General features: G+C 49.3%; 1 protein-coding gene across 2 annotated transcripts in view; it reads right to left on the minus strand.

Moving 5' to 3' along the window:
- The window catches only part of GABRA3 (gamma-aminobutyric acid type A receptor subunit alpha3), a 132,895-nt gene that overhangs the window by 16,973 nt on the left and 97,309 nt on the right, over positions 1 to 18,613 (minus strand). For both annotated transcript variants that reach the window (XM_075008165.1, XM_075008164.1), the window contains 3 exons: positions 12,239 to 12,382; positions 9,879 to 10,031; positions 4,324 to 4,535 (listed from right to left, as the gene is read on the minus strand). In XM_075008165.1, coding sequence (XP_074864266.1) covers positions 4,324 to 4,535; positions 9,879 to 10,031; positions 12,239 to 12,382 — 509 coding nt within the window. The remainder of the gene's footprint in view (positions 1 to 4,323; positions 4,536 to 9,878; positions 10,032 to 12,238; positions 12,383 to 18,613) is intronic.

Genomic DNA, 18,613 nt, shown 5'->3' on the forward strand with positions numbered 1-18,613 from the left:
TGAACGCTGGCAGAGCTGTGAGAAGGATGCAGCTAAATCATGCAGATGGAGGAGGGACGGGGAGGACAGTTGGCCAAGGAATGGCAGGTGGGCTATGTCATTGGGCTTTTGCAGGGAAGCCAATTTTAGGACTAAAAGAAGCCAAGATTCAACAACGACTACTCAAGTCCAAGACAACAGAAACGTCTACGGCCTGCGGACAGGCCAGCTCTCAGCCAGCTCACATTTGCACTCAGTGGAATGGTGCAAAAGCAAATAGTAGAGACGGACTTGAACAACAAAACTTGGAACCGGAGCATAACTTTTCCAAAGTTTGGCGGTGACCTGATTTGGGATTTGGTACCAGTCCATCTCTGGTGAAGGAGAAAACAAAATGAATGCACTGTGTTCAGTAACAATGGGGAAAGAAGAAGCCACTCCCATGTAAACTGGTTTCAGTATCTGAAGTTTGCAGACTTGTTTCATGGGATGTTCACTGATGAAGAGGTGAGGCACACAAGTCCCATGTTGTTCACTCACCCACTCGCCCTCTCGCCATAGCATTGCTCCCACTAACACAAGGGATGGAGTGAAAGGGTGGTGTTTACTTCGGGATAGTGTTCTTTGGTGGGATCCCTCTAGAGAAAACAGGAAGGAGAAAAAGTTGCATGACCTCAACCTCACAAATGATTAGAACCCTGGCCTGGAGGACCAGAGGAGGAAGGAGCAATATCCTCTCGCCACCTGACACAGGGAGTTTACCCTGCTGTTTTTCCGGGTGCCTAGTTTCAGCTACTCCAGTTGGGAGCTGTATTGCTCCCAGAAGTTTAAGTGTGTGCAGAGCGGGCAAGGAGACAGAACGGAATGATGACTCTTGTACAGTCAATGCTTCCATTGCTGGGAAGTAGCAGGTTGACAGGCCCAGAGGAGAATCACCTGGAAATGCTCCACCCTGAGGGAAGGACATTGTTGCGGGACAATCCTTGGCCATTTTTCTCCTCACAGTTTTGTCACCTTTCCAGAGCTAGTGACAAAGGCCCAGTGAGGCCGTGGGCCCCACTACAGCCAGTCACCCTAGTCAACAGCTTGTGTGGGAGAAGGTACTATTGTCCACGTCGCAGATAAGGAAGAGTTTCAGTCTCAAGGGCTGCTCGTCTGGCCACTTTCCCAGTGCCAAATTTAAACCTTTTTCTCCTTCATCAGGGGATGGGTCACTAGGCAACCAACCGCCATCGTCACTGGTCTGAGGCCGCTCACTTACTTACCATCTTCTTTGACGTAATCCATCCACTGTGTCCTCAGCTTTCTCTGAGGTTTCTTTCTTCTCCCCACACTCCGGCCATGCTCCCTTCACCAGATCACCTTCAGTCATCATCTTTAAACCAGCAAAGTCAGGCTGCCTGGATGTTCTTCAGCTACGTCAAGGACTCTGACTTCCACCCTAAGCTCTCATTTCACAACCTGCCCCTCCAGGTAACTCTTTCTGCCAGGCGACAGCCGCAATGGGCCCTGGGGCAAAAGGCGGGGGCGGGGGGCTGTCCCTGTGCCCTGGAAGGGGCGGAGCCTCAGGCATAAAGGGTGGGGCCTTGGGTTGTCAGTCCTTAGTTGCTCATAGAACGTGGCACTGCCCCCACCACCACCCAGCCCTCAGAGCCATGCCGAGTGGCGCTCCAGCCCCAATTCAAAGGGGCCTGGGACTCCAGCCACCACTGGGAGCTCTGGGTTGCTTTGAATTTCTAGGTCCGGGGGCAACTGCTCCGTTGCCCCAGCCCTCTTGTCAATGAGTCCGAACTTTTTTTATTGGGACAAACCTTTCATGAGCTGCGACTCCTTGTTGTTTTTGCTGGAATAGAGTAACACAGCTACCTCTGAAAGCTCTTTTTATTGTGCAAAGACATCTCGAGGTAGGTGTCGAATCTGCTGCTTCTTTAGTGCTTTGCTTTGGCAGGAGCACTGCCGATCTGTGCACCTGGGCTTTTAGCACCACCAATTAAGTGCTGTCACAATAATCACAAGGGTGGATAAGAAACCCTCTGGTTTCAGAGACAGCTTCACCAGAGCTCGTTGACCAGAGCTGACCAAAACTCAGTTTAGGCATATACTGCTTGTAACTTTACTGCTGGTACAAATACTCCCAGTGCTGCCAATATCCAATCTTAAGCTTGGGGAACGGGGAAAGAGGAATCAGATGAGGGAGGTGGTATGGTTTATTTTTCCAGATTCTAACACCTAACTTGCCATTTGTTCCAAGGTCAGCTCACTGAAGGCTGCAACTGAGCCAATGAGGAAACATCACAACATTCTGCCTGGAAACATGTCAGCGGGGCAGAAAAGCAGCACATTCATCCAGGTGTAGCTAAGTTGTGTGCCCCCTGAACCCTTCCAGGTACTCTTCCTGGAGTACTCCTTTAACAGATGAATAGAAAATACGTCAGAGATGGAAGGAATCCAGTCATCTTTGCTGATCTGTAACCCGATTGGAGATGGATGAAGTTCATAAGGATGGAGAAGCACCAGGTTGGATAAGCACCCTGAAGTTTGGCTGTTTATCTGACCATCTTGAGTCTTGGATTGCAGACCTCACAGGAAAGGCTCCCTCTGTAAGATTTTGGCTACTTCATGACTCTGCATTGTGTTACTGCAAGAACAAGTTTCTTCAAGGTCTTTTCATGATATTTTAGCACTTCTGATTTGAAGAGAGAAACTCAGAAATGGACGGTTTTTTTAGGTTAACTGGGGGTTGGGTTTTTATTAGTTTCTGGAGTCATTTCAGCTGGGTTTGGCTTTAAGTGATGGGTGAAGTACCACATCGGTCCTTATTTTATCCACTCTGCTTGGCCCATTCCTAACTGGGATCCAACCCATTTAAGATCTGATTCAACAGCCACTGACATCAATTATTCTTTAATCTCTGCGGGCCAAATTCATGTCAGGTAGATCCAGAGGCATTGCCTGTGTTTCCATCATGTCCCACTAGCCTCGGCTATCTCTTTCAAAGTGCAGACTCGGTCCGTAGCATCACCATGGTGAAAAGGAGATCCCAGGAGCAGCAGCGAATTAGCGCTGGAGGGAGTGACACTGCAGCCGGGCTGTTATTGGTTCTAGTTCTTTAATCCCCATCCCACATGTGTATGCCGCTTCCTCTCTGACCTTCTTTTCAATGCTGCAGCTCAGTCAAAACCGAAGGATGGAACTACTGAATTCAGTCTCCACAGATCCTCTCTCACTGATGATTTGCACATGGTCCCTCCACGGTTCTGAGCGGCACAGTATCGTGAAGGAAAAAAAAAAAAGCGCTCCAGAACCAAGAACAATGACAAATCTGATTGTGAAATTGATTCAATAAATACAGACAAGAGAGCAGTGCTCCACAGCAAGGGCTTCCTCCGAGCCGCTCTGATAGATCAGCATGGGAGGATGGGGATGTCCACAAAGACCAGCGATGGCTGCCACAGAGGACGCTGGTCCAAAGCCAGAAGAGAAAACCTGGGAGGTGCCCACTAATTTCCTGCCAGTTGCTGCTTTGGATTGCTCTTTGCACGCTGGGGTAGCTGTCTGCAGGGGTGCCCACAGCTGCCTCGAGCCTGGGAGCAAGGTGGGAGGGTGGCCCTGCTCCTGGCTCCTGGAAGGGGTGGGGCCAAGGGCAGAAGGGGTGGGGCTTAGTTCAGTCAGCCCCGGCCCACTGTGCATGGTCGTGAGGGAAGGAGAGGGGGCCTTACAGACTGCCCTAGGTCCTGTCCTTTCCACCCTTGGCCTGGCCCCTTCTGAGGACATGGACCCAGGCCCCTCCTCCTACCTTGCCCCAGGGCCAGCAGCGGCTGTTGTCCCCACTGAGGGGAAACCATGGGGTATCCACCACGCCACGCACTGAGGGAGCAAAGAGCATGAGGCCAGCGGCTTCTCTTGTTCGGTGGGGCCAGAATCCCCCCAGGTACCTGGCTTTGGAGCTTTATGCCAGCACATCCAGGCAGCAAGATGGCGGAGAATGGGAGCAAGAAAAGAGAGAGCTTGAACTGCACGGAGAGATGTGCAGAGACACAACCAAAGGCAGACACATGTACGCAGGCACAGAGGGAGGGACAGATGGAGACATTCGCCGGCTCGTCAGGATTGCAGGGTTTTTTCCCCCAGCTAAGGATAAAGACAATACGTCACACCAGCCTCTTCCCCCTCCAGCCCCAAGAACCGCTCCAGTCAAGACCTGAATTGATGACCCCAGTGAGTAGCATCCAGCCTACTGGAATGTGCCGGGCTGCATGTTACCCACTCCTGGTCCCAGTGCAGCTCTCTCGTGTGGCGTTTCTTTGCCCTCTCGTGTTCTCTGGCTTTGCCTCCATGCCTCACCTTCATCTCCTGGGCCTCCAGCACCTTCTTGCCATCCCAGGCCCAGCTCCGCTTGGTGAAGTAGTTGACCGTGGCAAACTCGATCAGCGCAGAAAACACGAAGGCGTAACAGACGGCTATGAACCAATCCATGGCCGTCGCGTACGCCACTTTGGGTAAGGAGTTTCTGGCGCTGATGCTCAGAGTCGTCATGGTGAGAACGGTGGTGACACCTGAGGGGACAGAGCAGGAGAGGACGGTGCTGTCAAAGCAGGCAATCACCTTGCTGTGCCTCGTCAATGAGCTGTCCCTTCCCGCTCTCTCTTTGTTCTCTGAGGTAGAGATGCCATCACAACCATGGATTAAATGCCAGCCCCATTGATTTCATTGGACCCGTGCCCACTTACCTCAGCAATCAGTTTGGTCAGATGGGGGCCACGGAGGCCTGAGTTCTGTTCCTGGCTCTGCTTCTGGCCTGTTGGGTGACCTTGGGAAAGTCACATCACCTCCTCATTCCTCAGTTTTCCCTTCACACCTCTTGTCTACTTAGACATCAGACTTTACAAGGCAGGGCTTATCTGACTATGTGTTTGTACAGCATCTAGTAGACCAGTCCATTCTGTTTGCTACCGTAAAAAAATTGGCAAACAACAGTAGCAGTGGTAAGATGCAGCCATCCTGGCAGAACTAGTGGGACATTTGTGAAGGATCTGCTATTACGACGTTTACAATTGTGTTCTGTGGAGTATTTAATACCTATCTGCCCTTGCTTTCCTTTCCACTTCTTCTCACAAAATGGCTACGTCTACACGTGCACGTGACATCGAAATAGCTTATTTCGATGTAGCGACATCAAAATAGTCTATTTCGATGAATAACGTCTACACGTCCTCCAAGGCTGGCAACGTCGACGTTCAACTTCGACGTTGGGCAGCACCACATCGAAATAGGCGCTGCGAGGGAACGTCTACACGCCAAAGTAGCACACATCGAAATAAGGGTGCCAGGAACAGCTGCAGACAGGGTCACAGGGCGGACTCAACAACAAGCTGCTCCCTTAAAGGGCCCCTCCCAGACACAGTTGCACTAAACAACACAAGATCCACAGAGCCGACAACTGGTTGCAGACCCTGTGCATGCAGCATGGATCCCCAGCTGCAGCAGCAGCAGCCAGAAGCCCTGGGCTAAGTGCTGCTGCACACGGTGACCATAGAGCCCTGCAGGGGCTGGAGAGAGAGCGTCTCTCAACCCCTCAGCTGATGGCCGTCATGGCGGACCCCGCTATTTCGATGCTGCGGGACGTGGATCATCTACACGTGCCCTACTTTGACATTCAACTTCGAAGTAGGGCGCTATTCCAATCCCCTCATGGGGTTAGCGACTTCGACGTCTCGCCGCCTCACGTCGATTTCAACTTCGAAATAGCGCCCAACACATGTAGCCGTGACGGGCGCTATTTCGAAGTTGGCGCCGCTACTTCGAAGTAGCGTGCACGTGTAGACGCAGCCAATAACTGTCAAGACTTTAGACTTCTTCAACATTTTTCATCTGTTGACATCAAAGGACCATACAAAGGTGGGTAAGTTTAATTAACCCCATTTAACAGATAGGGAAACTGAGGCAGAAAGCAAGGAATTGGCTTGCTCAAGATCACACAAAAAGTCACTGGCAGAGCTGGGAACAGAGTCCAAATATCCACATTTACACGCTGGGGCACTCATCACTGGACCATTCTATCAGGATTTTTAAGCCAGGTCTCTGCAATTATTTGTTGCAAAATGGCCTTTTATGTTAATGACGCTCTGCCAGAAAAATGGTTACCGTCTCCAAAGCTTTCCAATTTATGTGACAACTTGTGTCCTTTTCCAAGCTTAAATAATGCAACTTGTATTTCTTTTGTGGACACAGCATCTCTCAGAAGTATCCTTTGCAGAACAAACCATTTCAACACTACAAATACATATGGGTAAGGAAAGGTGGCTGGGAATTTGTCAATGAAACTTTTTTTTTTCCTATTAGAAAACAGCAATTCATCACATCCGACACTGTTCCTATAGAAGGCTTTGTCCCAACACATTTTTTTAATTAAACAATTTGTTTTAAAAAAGCTTTGAAGTTGTCAGAATATTTGTTTTTGATGTTTGAAAAGAAAAAGAAATCCTCTTGTTCTCCGGTTTGAAACAAGTTTTCATTTTGAAATGCAAGAAAAAAAAAGGGGTACAAAATGAAATTAAATGTTGCGGAATTATCAAAACCTGAACCAAAGGGGGCTTTTTTAATTTTCAATCTGCAAAAATTTTCAAGATTTTGACTTTGTCCAGATATCAGGGTGGGATATTTTTTGAGATCTTGAATCTTTTTAGTGGGATAAGAGAAGCCTTGGCCCCTCCAGCTGTCGTACAGGTCCACCTCACAGCTCCCTGCCAAACTGCCTCAAACATTATCTGCAAAGAGGAAGCCCTGAAGGAACGGGTTGAGCATTCTGTTTCGGCTTCGCTGCTTATACTGCCCATGAGCAACTGGGCTGAGCTCAACCAATTCATTTCAGGAAGACCAGCACACGTGCAGCTCTGAACCAGCAGCCGGAGAGAGGAGGACTCCCTATCTCATTATCCATCCTCAGAGCCTCCAGCTCCCCAGATATGGGCAGGCTAGGGAAATTAAACAGCTTCCCTACTTCACTTCCCTGATATCGGCCATTTTGGGAGAAGATTTCTAAATTTCAAAAGTTTGCTTTGCTTTGGACTGCTGTGAACGGACCAACTTTTCTTTCTTTCTTTCCCTGTTTCTTTTACTTATAATTTCCAGATGTTTTGTTCCATATTTGATGTGTTTATCAAGAGAATTACTGAAATCCCCCATTTATCAAAAACCTGGTGTGAGGTCAAACGGACAAGGTCAAAAGCTTTATTAAAAGGGTTTCTGTCATCACTGACTGTGACAATAGTTATTGTCTTCCCACCCCTCACAGTCTAAGGGTATCTCAACACTCCCTGGAAGATTGACCCGGTCAGTGTCAATCTTCCAGAGTCGATTTCGAGTGCCTGGTAGAGAAGTGCAAAATCGAACTATCTGGGGTCAGCAGTTGACCACTGTACTCCTCGATATCGATATCCATAGATGGCCAGGTAAGTCGATTGCAGATAAGTTGAGTCTAGCTCCACAACTGCCATAGCTAGAATTGCGTATCTGCAATTGACTTACCTGCCTTGAGCAGACCAAGCCTAAGGTCAGGATCACCTGGGTATCACCATGGATATACAATTAAAATCCCCTGGGTGTAGTTCTATCCTAGGTCAGTGCACAGAGGAAACCTGGGAGAGGGGGAGGATGCTTGAGAGCAGGTCTGCCCCATATTCAACTCAGCAGAGATTGTTTCACTTCTGTCCTATGGGGCTGGACCCAAGGGATGGAGAATGGGCCTGGGCAGTGGCACCTCTGTTGTCCTGTGGGCTGGCCGGGGTCAGGCTCCCACTCTGGACTGTTAGCTTTTGCCGCTAGGGGAAGGGGCAAGGAACCCACGCAGCATCCCATGGCATGCAATGGGGCTGTGACTGCAGAGGTGGGCAGGGAGCGGTGGGGAGACAGTACGCAGATAGATATTTGGAGGGGGCACTGAGCCCCCTATAGAAACCTGCCCCCTCTGCCTGCCATGCTTAAATGGAGCCCTGTCTGATATCACCAGCTGGTGTAGAGGGAACAAGCAGGCCCTGTTTCAAGCCTTGTCAGGTAAGTGAAGAAGGAATTCATTTTAAAATAGTCTGTTAATATATTTGTAAGTCTGGCCCAACCTTCCGCCTCCAACAGCGAAGTGAAAAGATATTATGTAAAGAAATGAAAATAATTACATTCTATTTAAGGTGCAGTCCTATTGACTCCACCCAGGGATCAGTTCTGAACATGCTGACGAAGTATAGTTGGGAAGTACAGAGTATGCAGACTATAACCCTGTTCTCCCACACAAATATTCTGCCCCTCTGCCAACATGCCAACAGAACCTCCAATAAGGCAGGAACAGCCAGTTCCATGGAAGTGGATTATCAGTATCTAAGTTCTTGTTCTTATCCAGGAAAGCTGATCAGGAATTTATTGCTTTTCTTTTTCCCTGAAAAATACTGATTCTCTGAAGCCCAAATTGCTTTTGTGCAACATGTTCGGTTTTGATGGATACATTGACTCAAAAAAACTGGGGGGGAGAAGTTTCGACATTGTCGAAATGGAACGTTTCCAGTTTTTGAGCTGAAATGTCTTTTTCCATTTTTTTTTTAAACGGGAAAAGGTCAGAGCTGACACAAAACATTTGGAAAGGATCAACACAAAACCTTCTGGCTGACCCTAGGTGCCTGTTGGCTGCCCTGCTGTGTTACTCAGCACCTGATTCGGCATCACGTGAGTTTTCTCATTGACTCTAGCGGCTGCACCCTCGGGCTGTTCTGCTGCGTATTCATGGCCTGCAGGGTGCTGCACAATCGCAGGGGCAGGAATGGCGCTCACAGGTTAAATCAAATCCATTTCCAGTAAAAATTGCCCCCTACTCAGTAAGACGAAATCAGTTAAATAGCAGAGACAACCGAATGTTCCCTTCACATGAGGGGCTGCCGGGCAATCAAATTATATTCATTTCTGTTGGGTTCTGCCAACAGATCAGCACCATCCAGGACTGGCCAGAGCTAACAGTGCTGTCCAGGGCACCTGCCCTTGGCCCACTGCCCAGAGAAAACCAGCTGTCTCTATGTTGCTCACAGGCCTAAATCCTGACTCCTGGGAACACCAGGCCTAAGGTAGATTCTGCTAGCACTGTGCACCTTCTCCGTGGCCTTTCCCACAGAGGGCAGGTTTTCACCCAAGTACTAGCTCCCAGGCTCCCCCGTTTCAGGTAATGACCAGCGAGCTGCAGGAGAAAGGCTCAGACACCTGTCATCACTCATCCTGACCTGCTTGTCTCTTGGCCACCCTCATCCTGTCCTGAGTTTCCCTCCTGTTCTCTGAGTGCCTCTTTCCCCTGCTGTGCCAGGCAGTGTGCAATTAGACTGATTAGAATCAGGGCTGGCAAGGCTTTGGAGACCAGGATTCTGGCTACTCTGACCCTGCCACTTGCCCTCCAGGGAGACACTGATAAGAGGTCTGAGGAAGGACAAAACCCGACATGAATATTAAAATGAGTGATGGCAGCACACACAGAGTACCCCTGCCTATGCCCACGGGGCTGGCATGTCCCAGCAGAGGGTAATGGCTCACACGACTCCAAGACGCCTATCCAGGGGTGAGAGAGACCAGGTTTCACCAAGCCCCCAGCTGCCCTGCAAACAAAACTCTTCACCCCCCAGCAGAGGGCTAGGGATACTTTGGAGGGCTATGGCCCCACATAGGGAAAGGCATCCACAAAAGAAATGCAAGGCTCACAATTGAGACCTTCCCGTACCAGAGGGAGGAACACCAGACAGATCAGAAGACACTGGCAGACAGACAGACAGATGCCGTGCCTTTCCCGTCAGTGGTATGGTTACCTAATCAGCCCTGCTTGCTCCTCCAGTGAAATCCCTCACCCACCAGCATACTGCATGTCAAAAACTCACCGAATACAGTCCGGGCGGGAACAGACTCCCTGTTAAGCCAGAAGGAAACCTGTGATAGGATGACAGTCATAATGCAGGGCAGGTACGTCTGGATCACAAAGTACCCAATCTTCCGCTTGAGGTGAAAGTGCGTGGTCATGACGACATATTCCCCTGGAGGGACAGCAGGTTAGAGCAGAGAGCACCGGAGCAACCGTTACTTGCCAGGTCTCAGCCAATAAAACCTCAGTCCAGAGCTCAAAAGTGTTTATCCCCAGAGGGTGTGAGGTGTGTGAATGTCCTGGAGGGCTGTCTTACCTGATTTCAGTTACCAGCTGACCTCATGAGAGAGGAGATCATGTCAGAATGACATGAAACTGGCATATTTGTTGCAATGCAAAATTGAGGCTCCGGGTCACTCTTGCACACAAACAGAGAGATTGCTTTGTACAAACAGGTTGCTTTGCACATCGGGTGCATGTCGGTGACAACTTTCACCAGGCAGAGGAGGGCTCTACAGCTCTCAGCATTAGTCTTTTTAAAGCCCCTTTCCTCGGGACTTCACAAAATGAAAGCAAAGCAGCTGAAAAACTTTCCCTGCTTCACCTGGCCTAGAAGGGACAAGATACACCCCCTCACACCTGCATCTCTTCTCCAAAGCTCCCACGCCCTTTTATACTTCCTCACCCCAGCTATGCGACAGGAAATGCCTGGTAACCCTTAGACAGTGTGTCACCTTTACCTCCTCACAGGAGGGGTCTCTACTCTTTATCTTTTGACAAAGGACGTGAAGATCTGCCAATAGCTAACCTCCCCTGGTAGCATTCAGCTGGAAGGTGGGGATAGGAAGCTGGTGGTTCAAGGTCTGTGGTAGGGGCTCGGGAATTATTTGCCATCTCTGTATTCCTTCCATTCCCTCTGGCCCAGCATTCCTGGTAATGGTGGAAACCTTCAATTTGGCTTCATCACTGCTGGAACACAGTGCTCTTTTGGGTTGACTCTGGCTCTGTTAATCCCTGAGGCACTTTTCAGGATTCCTACCATTTCAGCCTATTAACTCTGTGATTACTTTTGCTACAGCTTGAGGGCAGAGCAAGATCGAATGTTATGACATTTAGTTCCTGGGACTCCCCGCACATCCTCAAGGGAGGCGATATGAGCCAGTGCGAAGGGATAGAGTTAACATCAAGGAGAAGAAATGACCCTGTATGAGAGCTCTCGGAGCATGCACACAGAATGAGAAATGCACACAGCGTAAATGTTGCTCTCTGTACCTGAAGTCACAGGGGAAAGGGAGGAGCAGCAGATGGGGAGAGAGAGAGAGAGGGTTAGTATTGGTCATTAAACAGAAAACGTATGTTTGGGACCCTCTTCTCCTGTCTTCCCCTGTGACATTCTGGGAATCTGAAAGTTGGATGCCAGCATGTTGGGAAGCAGCTGGATGAGGTGGGAAAGTTTCAAAGGCACCCGCAGCTGTTAGCTGTTTCTGAATCCCACGACTTTTCAATGGGAGAGGGCAGAAAAACTCCTGATCACTGATGGAAGTGAATGGCAGAAAATATACAACCAGCCATTCGTACCTTCGGTGCCTCTTGCTCTCCTGCCCCACAGCCCAACAGAATGTGAGCAGGTGCCTGCTGCTGCAGATGTTGCATGGTACCTACCTCATAGTCTGGGCATGTGCCATCTACAAACCCCTTTTCCCCTAGAGGGAGATAAGCTCTGCAATGACGGGGCAGCATTGTGAGAAACCTAGACACATTCTATCCCTCAAACTCACTACCTGAGCATTCTTACGGCACTCGGCACCACGGTGCCTGAGCTCCAGCACTGTGCCCGGGAGCTCTCCATCACAGAATGAATCTCTGCATGTCACATCAGGTGACCTGGTCTGGCCGGAGATTCCATCCACCACAACCTAGGAAGGTTCCCAGGGTCACCAGCTTCCCTGACTGGATGAACTAGATGCCATTGCTGAAAGTTGGCAGCTCCATGTTCCATTTCTCCCCAGGCCCAGCTTGTTCTCAGGGAATGTTGTGCTGCTGATCCTTCCAAACTTCCAGGAAGACCAGAGCATGGTGTTAAGGAGAGCCGTGATACCCATTCAGAGCCTGGACTGCTGGAAGGGCTCCATCTGCCATCATCTCAGCTAGGACTAAGGCAGCAATGCTATCGTTGGATACAATCCACGGCCTGCTGGTGTCACTGACTCTCTCTAGAAGTGATGGCTCTTGACTGAAATACCCCCCTTGGCTCCCATGAGAACAATAGACTTTTGATTTGAGCATTCAAAGCCACTGGGAATCCCACCACCCCACCTATTCCCACCTGAAGTGTGCACATCTCCGACGTCCATTTCCAGCCCCACCTCACTCCAGTACCTGTACTGGATCGGACCATCTCTGTTCCGACAACATGACCCAGGAGGTCATACTGATTCAGGCGTGATCCTCCTTTGGCCACTTCCACTGATTTATCCTTTCCCAGAGTCCAGGTGTAGATCACTTCCGTCTTCGTGTAGGCATCTGCGGAGGAGGAAGAGAAGGCGGTCAGCTTTCTGACCAGATGAAAACGCAGCCAAGATTTGGTGCATCTTCAGGGGAGCCACAGCGACAGCCATGGCCAGTTATGTCTGACCACGGAGCTGCTGGCTGCCTGCCTGGGGCTTAAGGGAGAGTGCACCATCTGAAGGGGCATTCTGGCCCGACAGCGACTTGTCATTTCTGAACACAGCGGGCTCTGCGGATCAGCTGGGGCTGAGTCACAAACAGAATCTGGCTCTAGGCAGGGGAGAGTTTCCACGGAGAAGGGTTACTTGTCTGAGCGGTTCTGTGCAGAGAAGCGTCTTTGCCCCGAACTCCCTCGGTGCTTCTGAAAACCCTGCCCTCCGCTAAACGGGGCCCAGGCCATCCAACGCCAGGGACCATCTTCTCAAAGGACTTCTGAGCTTCCTCCCCCTCCTCAGCCCTCAACCCTTCCTCCCCAGGCAGCCCTCCGCGGGGCTCTAGCCTATGCTACTCTGCTTAGACTCCCAGCCAGTGCTCCAGCAGGGCCCTCTCTAACCTACAGCTGCAGCACATCGGTCAGGGATAATGAGTCCCCTAACCTGGAGGAGGGGGGGTCTAAGGAATTCTGGGCTCCAGTTACTGCTGGGTTGTGCACACTTTCTGCTGCGCATTGGGCCACTGCTTAACAGGGTGAACGTTAAAAAGGCAGCGAGAGCTTCACACTCACGCCAGCCCCCCTGCCCCACCCTATGCATGGGAAAAACTAGCCCCTCTGCCCCCTCTCAGTAACCTGCTCTCTTCATCTACATGACCACAGGCTCCCCTGCCGGCTTACCAGTCCTCCTTCCCAGAGGGGGGAAACTGGAAGTGGCTGCCTGCAAGCTGCAGGAGAGGCAGCCAGCAGCAGGCTGCTAAATTACTGAGAGAGGCTGCACTGTGCTCAGGACAAAGTTACCTGGATGACTATTGTCCAGATGCACCCTGTCCCTCCACCAGCATCTCCAGGTGCTCAAACACACCTGCAACCCTCCCACCTCATTCACAAGCTGCATACTCATGGTCACACCATCTCCACCCCCACCAACACGCCCCCTTCCATGTGCATGCACAAACACCCACGCTCACACTTATGCATGCTTGCTTTGTCACTAGTTTTAGCCCCGCACCATTCCAAAAGCCAGGAGACTGGTTTAAAATCATGCACTCATACAAAGCAAGACATTCAGGCTTCTCTGCATATTTGTCTGGGGTGGGAATGGTTACAGAGCTACGTTCTGAAGATTTTCTCTGACATCAGGTGGACTAAAAACGGACTCATTGTAAAGTAAATAAATCCATCAAATTGCTAAGGTTTTTGCAAAATCACGGGACTCCAGCAGTTTGTGCCTGATGAAGAACACCACACGTCATGAGACTTGCAGTATGCTGGTAACTCTGCTCTCTTTTAACCTCCTACTTCCCTACTCTCTCTAGTACACCTGCTAGTGCCTCGGGCTCAGCCGGGGACCTGCTGGATGTTTCACTGGAGGGGGGATGTCCTGTGTCCTCCACTGACATCTGCTTCTCTCCCTGCTCTAGAGAAAGTACTAGCAGTGCAAGTCTATCTCAAGTCCCTGTCCTCTCAAAGGCACAGTGAATGGGCATGGGCCATGAGCGACCCCACCCCTGGAGAGGCTAGCCTGACAGCCCCATGCCTACTGCTTGAGGCCTAACCTCTTCCCCCTGTGGCTGGAGGGGCCATGAGACAACCTCCCACCTTCAGAGCTCCAGCCCACCTGCCCAAGTCAGGTCCCAGTCCCAGCCACCCACCACCTCTAGCCTGACTCTCACCCAACCTGCACCAGTGCCTGACCCTTACTCCGGGCCAGCCTAAGTGCTGCTCCTGGCCTCCCCCAAGTGCAGGAAGGCCTGAGCCCAGGCCACCAGCTGGAGCTAAGCCACTGCCAGCTTTATGGCAGAGGAGGATCGACGCTGGGCCCCTGGAGCAGAACGTGGGCAGGGCCGCAGGTTGGGTCAGGGGAGGCTTAGCCTCTCCTGGCCTTGGATACTCGCTTCCCTTGCTAATGGGCCTGTGTTCCCCTGGAAGTAGAGCAGGAGCAGGGGGAGGCTGCAGACAATGAGGTGCATACGCATACCAGCAGACCGGTCTATGGCCCAGTCTGCGACGCATGTTCCCTGACTCGGGCATTCAGAACTAGGGACCTTACAGCCAGCCAGAAGCGGTACCCGTAAGCAGGGCCATCCTTATTCATACACAGAATATGCAGCTGTGTAAGACACCCGACAATCTGGGGCACCGGTGGGTCTTAATGTCCACCCGCTGCCTCTTCTTCTCCCTGCTCTGTGACTGCTGCAGTCTGGTGAGTCTTCCTCTGGAGATGAGCTAGTCAACGTAAAAGTGAAATGGCCTTTTATCCAGCCTGTTAGCAGAACACCGAGCCTGTGAAAGAGCCACTCAAGTGGCAACAAAGCCAATTAGCAGGTATATATGGTCAGCTTCTGAATTTACAGTTCGTCTACAGGCCCTTAGTTTAAAAATTGGTTTAAAAATACCAGTGTGTTTCTGAAGATTATAAAATCATATCCTTATAAATCACACCCGCCCCTTGGGCTGCTGCTGGGCATCGGGACATTGCTTTCATAGCACTGCATAAGACCCCTTAAATCGTAAGGGAGGCCATGCCCATAAGGGCCAAGTTGCAAGATTCCTGCTTTAATCCACCCCATGCAGTGACCTCATCTACCGCAGAAGGACACTGACAAGAGATTTTTGGCTCTCCCCCTTTCCATAGGGTTCTCCTACAAGACCTGAAGTGAAAGCAGGATATTTTTTTTCAGGATTGATGATGATGAGTCAAATTCTAGCTGCAGAAGCTTTGTGGGACACTGTGAGTTGAAACGTAAATGATTTGTCTTATTAAAAGGAAATGGCGTGATTGGATTCTCGCCCATGGCAATCCTGCTCCACGTTAAGGAATAAAAGGTGATGTTGATGAATGGGCTACGTTTCTCTGGGCATAACTGTGCTGTGTTAGCATTTCCAATGCAGCGTGGCTAATGAATCTTAAACCTGATCGGCAGCACTCAGCTCTTCCAAGCCTGCCCTCCTCCCACCTCTTCTAGAGTGTCTGAATCCTGATCTGTAATATCCCCACTGACTCCAGACTCCACAGTTAATGCACTTAATCTTAGACAACCAAAGCCTCCTATGATTTCAGAGCTAGGCATTCCCCCCTGCCCTCTGTGTTATGCTGCATGCAAAGAAGATTGTCAACTGTATAACAGTTGTCCTTAGGGACATAAGCATTCCTTGTGTCACATAGCAGTGGCACTGATATTTTGGGTCCACTTAAAGCCCTGAAGACATTTCTGGTCTGTTTAATGTCTAGTTTGCCCAAAGTGGGGCAGCCCAGTCCAAATGAGGACAGGAAGTGGCATGAGCCCTGTTGCATAATTCCTACAGCATCTTCTGCTGTCCTAGTCTTGGATGTCCCTGGCATAGATGTCCTACTTGGATCCAGAGCGCCTGGTACTTCTGTGATGTATGCATTGATGGTAGAGCAGGTGTTAGCTCATGTCACGTCTCAAGGGAACACTGATAAATACAAGGCTGAAATCAGGCTGGCTCACCTGTGTGCTAGTATTGTTAAAACAGGTGTTTGAATTACAAGACTGTGTTTAGTCTTTATAGACTTTGTAGGTTGCATTAATCTAACTTATTGCACCTATTTCCTCATAGCGTAAAGCAATATTTTGTAGCTGTATTGTAAGCCGCTGTGATGGTGAAATAGGAAGTGGCAGCCGAAGCAGATGGCGATCAAAGACGAGAAAGACGAGGTGCTCATGAACAAGGAGAAGCTTCTGCAGCAATGGACGAGATATTGCACTGATCCATACAAAGCACAGCTCGACCCAAATGTTCAGAGAGACTGACTGAACAACTGAAAGCAATATCACTGCATCGAACGTTGAGAGGGAGACTGATATTTTGAAGGAAGAAGCAGAAGGAGCAGTGAAATGAACAAGAGCCCTGGAAATGATAAGATCATGGGAGAGATGATCAAATACGGAGGAGAAAGAATAATTCAGGAAATACTCCGACTATGTAAAATAAGGTGGAAAGAAGGGAAGGCACCTAAGGAATGGACAAGATTGTGCTCGTGACAATCCACAAGAAAGGAAGCCCATTGGAGTACGAGAACTACAGAATGATTGCCCTAACGAGTGATCTAGGCAAGGTGCTGATGATGATACTGACAGAGAAACTGAGATCACAGACAGAAAAAATCCAGTGAACAAGCAAACAGGATTCAGCAAAGATAGAAGTACCATACAGCAGACATTGGCAGTATGATTGATAGTGGAGAAAGCTCAATGAAAGAACAAGAACATTTATGCTTGTTTTGTTGATTTTTAGAAGGCATTTGACAACACAGATCAGAAAGTGACTTGGGCAGTGTTGCAGGCATATGGAGTGGAGAGCAGACTGATATGGTTGTTGAAGGATATCAACAACAATGCAGAGGCAATGGTGAGAACATGCAGAGAGTTGGGAAGTTGGTTTAGAATTAGTAGAGGTACGAGACAAGGAGATCTGATATCACTGAGTATCTTCATCATGCACCTAGAGAGAGTGATGGACAAGATCAAGGAGGAGGTAAAAGGGATATCGGTGCACATGATGAGAATTAACAACTTGAGGTTTGCAGACGGTGTAGTTATCACTGAGGAAGATGAAAGGAAGCTAGCGAGAATGGTTCAATGAGGAAGAGAAGTGGTACCGACTGACTATGAATATTGATCAAATGAAAACAATGGTATTTGGAGATAAGGAAATAGGAAGGAAGATCAGTGTAGATGGGATCAAACTAGAGAACACAGAGAAATTCACATATCTGGGGAGCAACAGAACATATGATCTAGATTGTAAGAAGGAAACAGCGACTAGAAAAGCTAAAACAACAGCGAGTTTGAAGGCGATGGATAAGATCTGGAAAAGCAAAGCAATTAGCTTAGGAATGAAGCTGAGCATTTTGAAAATGTGTGTATTCAGCAGCATGTTGTATGGATGCGAGACATGGGTGATAACAAAAGATTTGAAAAAAAGGATACTGGCATTTGAGAGGAGTTGTTATGGAAAGATCCTGAGAACAGGATGGATGCAGAAGGTCACCAAAGAGGAATTGTATAAGAACATACAGCCAAAAGAGAACCTACTGCAGGTGGTTATATAACAGAAGTTACAGCTACTCGGGCATATCCGCAGAATGAATGACAAGCAAAAAGTCAAGACTCTGGTATTCAGCATAATGGACGGTCTGAATAGGAGATGCAGACCCCACAGAGAATGGGTAGATGATACAGTAGATTGGTGCAGAGCTAGTCTGCAGACACTAAGCCACTCCACACTGGACAGGGAAAGATGGAAGGGAATAGTGAGGGAGACATCAGACACCAATGGGTGCTGAGCTCATGGTTGTTTTTGATTATGATGCCGAAGAGAGAGACATTAATCGGTGTGACGTGCTGGTCTCCAACAAGACAATGTTATGTTCTGCCCAACAGGGATGGTCCACTGACACCAGATTAACTATTGCGGAATGTTAAAGAGGACAAAAAATGTTTGTTTTACCCTTTCCACTGTGAAGATGAGTCATGCAAGAGGATTCCTCCTGATCATCTGCTCATCACTCACAGCACAAATGAAGGAAGGGGTTGAAAACTCCTCACAAGAAGAACGAGGAGTCCCGTGGCACCTTGAAGAGTACCAGATTTATTTGGGCATAAGCGTTCATGGGTAAAAACTCATATACCTACTGAAGAAGTGGGGTCTTGCCCATGAAAGCTTATGACCAAATAAAGCTGGTACCCTTCAAGGTGCTACAGGACTCTCCCTTGCTTTGTGGACACTGACATGGCTGCTCCTCTGCTACTGACAAGAAGGAACAGGATCACGAGGCTGCTTGGAGTCTTGCGGGCAAGGTTTACTAGGAATAAGCTAGAGATACCAATTCTTTAGCGTGGGTTAGCACAAAAGGTCACAAAGATATTGCCTGTTAGAGAAGCTCTAAGGGCGACCATATCTCCCTGTCCCAAATATGGGACAGGGAGATATGAGCTACGTCTACACGTGAAGCCTACATCGAAGTAGTTTATTTCGATGTAGCGACATCGAAATAGGCTATTTCGATGAATAACGTCTACACGTCCTCCAGGGCTGGCAACGTCGACGTTCAACATCGACGTTGC

This window comes from Carettochelys insculpta, chromosome 13, assembly GCF_033958435.1.
Source record: "Carettochelys insculpta isolate YL-2023 chromosome 13, ASM3395843v1, whole genome shotgun sequence".
Lineage (NCBI taxonomy): Eukaryota > Metazoa > Chordata > Testudines > Carettochelyidae > Carettochelys > Carettochelys insculpta.